The sequence below is a fragment of the Cucurbita moschata genome, unplaced genomic scaffold, assembly GCF_002738365.1.
Source record: "Cucurbita moschata cultivar Rifu unplaced genomic scaffold, Cmos_1.0 Cmo_Scf00004, whole genome shotgun sequence".
Lineage (NCBI taxonomy): Eukaryota > Viridiplantae > Streptophyta > Magnoliopsida > Cucurbitales > Cucurbitaceae > Cucurbita > Cucurbita moschata.
In genome coordinates, this window is record NW_019268520.1 from 3,846,634 (window position 1) to 3,852,696 (window position 6,063).

Genomic DNA, 6,063 nt, shown 5'->3' on the forward strand with positions numbered 1-6,063 from the left:
TTTTTTTTTTTTTTTTTTTTTTTTTTTTTTTTTTTTGTTAATCTCGTTAGAATATAATGTGAAGATAAGATATTTGGAAATCAAAAAACTCTATATTAGTATTACATAACAATATTATCAGAATTCCATATAAATAAATAATATTTTTTATTTTAATAATAATTTTATTATATTAGTTTGCTGTAGATAATTATGATGGGTTAGTTTACTTTTATTAACTGAAATTATTAAATATATTTTGACTAATTAGAATTTAATTTGATTGGATTGAGCAGTAAAAGCTGACCCACCTAACCCTGTAGGGATTTGGAGTTAAATAACAAATATTAAAGTATAACTCAAACTGAACCAATCAGTTGTTTTTTTCTTTTTTTTGGGATTGCGGCTGCCAACCGAAAAAGTGGAGGCCAAGTACGCGCCACAATATTGGGGGTACTGCCTTCAGCCTTGTTAAATAACAAATATTTCCTTTATTTGATTCTACCCACTATTTGTTTTTTTCTTTTTCTTTTTTCATAAAAAATTAAACCATAAAATTTAATCAAATTATCAATTTGGATGTTTATGTTAGTTTAATTTTTAAATTTTCTTAAATATTAATTTAAAATTTATATTTAATAAACTCAAAAATAACATCCATGTGGTAAATCTTTGATGTGGTAAATCTTTGATGTGGTTCAAAGATGAATGAAGACGGAGACTAATAAATATATGTATCTGAGTAAAGAAAGAGTACATGAATAAATTGAGATCTCATCCAATTAAATTTTCCTTCTTAACATTTTTGCTTTTAGTTTTTCAATTATTTGATTTGTAGTATATATATATTAGTTTAATGGACTGAAATGACTGTAATTTTCAATTGAAATTTATATATTTTATATATTTTTATCTTAGGTTTCTAAGAATGAATCCAATTAGAATGAAAGTCAAGTCCCCACAGGTCCAAGAAAAAGAATTATAAGTATGAAATTGTCACGATCTGATTTTCGAGGCTTCGAAAGACCGAATCGTGACTAACAGAATGAAATTGAAAATAAGTAAAATTTAAAAGAATATAAAATAGGTGACGAAAATCTAACAAAATTTAAATCAAGAAAAAGGAGTCAATGACACCCAAATTAAATACAAAATTAAAGTCAAATATTACAAATGTGAAATATAATTATGAAAGAAAAATGCAAAAGATTCTATAAGACCGATAAGGTATTGACGCTCCAAAACGACACCCCTCTGTGACAGTGCAGCTCTCGAACACCTCTCCACTTCGACCGGTACTTGAAAAAAAAAAGAAGGGGAAAGAGGGTGAGTATAAAAATATACTCAGTAAGCAACTTACTTGCTCTTAATTGCAAAGTTAAGGAGAGAACCACTAACTATACTCTAGACCCTAGAGTATCAATACTCTCAGTACACAATTGAGGGCGGAAGAACTTAACTTTTAAAGCGATATTCAACGTTTGAGGATGAAGTGCTCCCTCATAACTACATGTATCACTTGTACAACCCAATTAGAATTAATCACTGCATGGTCAATGTCCTTCCACAGGACGAACCCATCATGCAGGCGACCTTGACCCACTCGCATGATCAACATCTTATCATGAGACAGATCCCCATGCAGAGTAGTCGATCTACCACTGAGTAACACTTCCCTAACAGGCGTCTCATCAAGCTCAACAGTACCACACCAGAGTAGGAAGGGAAGAGTAACACGTCCCTAATTGGCGTCTCGCCTAGCTCAACGGTACCACACTGAAGTAGGAAGGGAAGAGTAACATCTCCCTAACTGGCGTCTCGCCTAGCTCAACAGTACCACACCGGAGTAGGAAGGGAAGGGTAACATCTCCCTAACTGGCGTCTCGCCTAGCTCAACGGTACCACACCGAAGTAAGAAGGGAAGCAGAGCATACTCAAACGCTATACCAGATATTGTCGGCTAAGAGGTCATCTCTATTCGGGGGCCTAATGTGGTTCTCTATATCTCAAGGGTAGTTAAAACTATTGAGTTAGGGACCCTAGCTTCCAGATTCACTCAATCAAAACTTCCAAGCCCATAACAGACAAGGGTTAAGGGTCTCTCCCTCTAAGCGTCGCTCATGACACCTTAGATTGTAACATCAGGAGGGTCCCCTAACTTATCCCAGCTAAATCCCTACAGGAGTTCACCCTAGGCATATCACAACACTGCAACTTAACAATTATATCTTAAGTTCAATCCCTACAAGAGTTCACTCTCGGCATATCACGACACTATAGCTTATCAAGCATGTCATAAGTTCACACAATCATTCAAGAGGAGTTTATGTATGATTAACAACACATACAACCATACAAGCTCAACGGGGCGATATGACCCATCAACACCCAGAGCGCAGATACACAAATCCTCCAGTCCACCAACACAGTATGAACAGATAAAAGCAGTAGTAGAAAGATAGTCCAGCAAGCATACAAACATTCAGTACGAAATCTCATAAAGGCAGTAAGTTCAACAAATATATATTTGACTTCATAAATATAGAGGATCATTAGATCTGGCCACCTAGGGATAATTTGTTCTAGCATGCATGCAAAACCAAGCACACCCTGCAAGTATTACTTCCTAAATCCATATGGTTACTTGTAAGGATGAAGCATGCTCTTCAAAGCTTTTTTTTTTTTTTTTTTTTTGGCTAATTAAGAGCTCCAAAACTCTTGAAACTTCATTAATAGGTCCTAAGTCAAGTTAGACTTAGAAGATCAGTATCAAAATCGGGAAAAATAGTCGAACCGAAGTTAAATCGGGATAAAAATACTCTCACATGCTATTTCACGCGCCCACGCGCCGGAGGGATTCCCACACGCGCATACGGACGTGCTGAGGGGATGGAGTCGCGCGCTGATGTGTCGCCACGTGGCGAGGGATGAATGGTTGACTGAGAGGCAGGGCGTGCGTTCAAATCTGGACGCACGCGGGTTCCTACGAATTTTCCCACGCTGACGTGTGGCAAATGCGGGACACGGGTTCGGGTTGCGCGCAGGTTCACGGATCTGGTAGCGGGCGCTGGTCTTCAAACCCTACCTGACGCAGTATTTTTCGTAATTTTTCCTCCGCTATTCCACGCCTGATACGTGTCCCGTTTTCTCCGCGACTCGTGGCCCTCTCCATTCCTGACACGCGTCCCTTCCTCTCATCTCTGCGATTTTCCAGATTCCCGTCAAATTCTATATAAACATATTTATTTTAGATTTTTCTATCTTCCAAATCTTAACTCGAATTAAAGGTAATCGACAAGAATTGCATCATCATTCGCTGGAATCGAAATATCTGCGAGATCCGGGTCACAAGTCCACCTATCCAAATATATTTTTACTGTATTTTTTTTATACTCTTTAATAAATGAAGTTGAAAACCGAGAAAAATTCAGTTTCTTACCATAGTAAAATGGTTTCTAGATTTTGTTTTTCAACGTGATTTTTGGCCGAGTTTCCTCTTAAAACTTGTAGGACTCCTCATCTAAAGTGTTGCAACTAGATTATTAAGGTCTAAATCATTTAAAACTCCGAGTCTATCGTGAAATCTTGAAACAGGAGAGGTCACGGATTTATCTCGTGTTCTTGCTTGTTTCTTGCCGGGAAACGAACGATCCAACGCTCAGACCACTCCTCTTGATATTCTAAGTAGTTCTAGTATGAGACGTAAGATTGAGGGTGCTTGAGTTTGGGTTTGAGGCGTTTCTCCTCCTCCTTCCTCTTCTTAAAAAAACCGAACTTGTTCATTTCTCTTTCTCTCTCTAATTTTTTTTTCTTTTATTTTCCTTTTCCTTTTTTCCATGTCGGTATGTGTGGCGCAAAATTACCTTTTTGCCCCCGTTGACTTTGACCCAAATTTCAATTACATTACTATTTTTTTTTAATTTTTTCATCTCCCGAGTTTCTTTCTCCTGCACTGATATGAAAATCGTCCTCCAATAAAATCTAGAAACTCAGTTAAGAAGGTGCTAGTCACAAGGATCGAGCGTGGGCTCGAGGTGTTATAGAAATAGAAGGGGAAAAAAAATATTAAGACACAAAACAAAATATAGAGGAAAAAAAAAATATTTTGGAGGAAAGTTGAGTGAAAAAAAGAAAGAAAAAATAGTATTTTAAAATTGAGAGTATAAAAAAAATAAAAAAATAGATCAACTTAATTCATGTGATTTGGAGAAATGAAAAAATTTATAGATTAAATGAACTTGTTCGAGTTATTGAAAATTAAATTAGATTGAATTAAAATAACGGTTAATTAAATATATATATATATATATATATATATATATATATATATATATTCTTTATAAGTTTCTCTTGTGAAAATGTTTGCAGAAAAGTTACTGAGGAAATGAGTAGGTGTTTACTCTTTTTTTTTTTCCCCTTTTTTTCTGGAATAAAACCTACATTTTTATATTAGTTTGTTAATAAAATAATTATATCCCGACAAAAAATGTCTTTTGTAGCTTTAATCGCTACGTCTTCACATTCTTTAGTTTTTTTTTTTCTCCTTCTTTCTTCACCTGCTTCTCCTTCTGTCTCTATCTCTTTGGTATGCAGTTTTTGTGTTTTCCCTCTTCTTCAAACTTTATTAAGATATGCTTTCCCCTTCTTCTTACCCTTGCCTTCTCATTGCTTCCCCTTATACCAATTATTTTCCCTTGTTCTTCAATTTCTACTCCCTCCCTCAACATGGTGAGTGCCACTGTTGCTCAGAATATGGTTGCCATACTCGGCAATCTCATCTCCTTCACCCTTTTCTTCTCTCCACTGTAAGCTATCTCTTGTTCCTTCTTTGTTTCTTACCCTTAACCATACACAATAATATTATTGTTTACATTTCTCTAATTCAGGCCAACCTTTTACAAAATCATAAACACCAACTCGGTGGAGGGCTTCCAATTACATCTTTACCTTGCAACCCTTCTAAACTCCATGCTTTGGGTGTTCTATAGAATGCCCTTTATTCACCCCGACCACATTCTGCTCCTCCCCGTCAATGTTATTGGCTTGCTTCTTCAACTCCTTTATTTAGCCATCTTCTTCAATTTTGCCCGTCACAAACAACGGGTATTTCTCTTTCATTAATTACTTCTTTTTCTTGTCATATTCATACTAACCACCATAATATAATTGGTGTTCATCTTATGATTTCAGAAGAAATTGGGTATTTGGGTTGTGATGGAGCTCATGTTTATGGCCATCATTGTTGCTATTACAATGCTTGTTTTGCATGAAACCAAAACTAGATCGCTGGTGATCGGAATTATTTGTAATATTTTCAATATGGTGATCAACATTTCTTCTCTCACCGGCGTGGTAAGTGATTTTGTTAATAACATATCATCATCCAAATTAAGAATTAATAATATCTTCATTGATTTGATTATAGATGGAGATGATAAGAACAAAGAGTGTGAAGCATATGTCCTTGGCTGTTTCATTCACAAGCTTCCTCAATGCGTGTGTTTGGACAGCTTATGCCATTCTCAAACATGATATCTACAGCCTGGTACCTATAATTGTGTCCACAAATGTTTATAAATAAATATATGGATATGATATGAATTGAATTTTGCAGATAAACAATGGTGTTGGAGTGATCTCAGGCCTTCTTCAACTCCTTGTTTATGCTTACTACTGCTAAATTGCTTCAAAACTTGACGAGGAGAAGGCAGAGAACATACCCGTGGATGGAGCAGATACAGTTTATTGATATGAAATGTGTTGTTAACAAATTTTTTTTTTTTTTTTTTTGTATTTTTAGATCCAATTGTGAGAGTGTTCTTCAATTCGAACTTGTTTTCTTAGATTCCTATAATTACGGTTGTATTTCTATATATATTGGAGGCGGAATTGGGTCCGGTGGGTCGGCTTGATTTTTCTCATCCACTTTGGATCCGACGCCGTTTAGCAGGTTTTTCCTTTTAGCTCTATTATTTCCCTGTTGTAATTCTGGGCGACCCAAAAGGAAAAGATTTAGGGTTTGAAATGTTTGAACTTTAAGTTATTAAATGAATTGTGTTTTTTTTTTTTTTTTTTTTGGCTTTT

At 35.6% G+C, this 6,063-nt stretch overlaps 1 protein-coding gene across 1 annotated transcript; it reads left to right on the top strand.

The window, feature by feature from the left end:
* Positions 1–4,704: 4,704 nt before the first annotated feature.
* On the top strand, positions 4,705–5,749 carry LOC111442391 (bidirectional sugar transporter SWEET7b-like). The gene is made up of 5 exons (XM_023079782.1): positions 4,705–4,784; positions 4,866–5,082; positions 5,170–5,331; positions 5,405–5,524; positions 5,594–5,749. Exons 1-5 carry the CDS (start codon positions 4,705–4,707, stop codon positions 5,657–5,659), a joined length of 645 nt encoding a protein of 214 aa, XP_022935550.1. The 3' UTR covers positions 5,660–5,749.
* Positions 5,750–6,063: the final 314 nt, after the last annotated feature.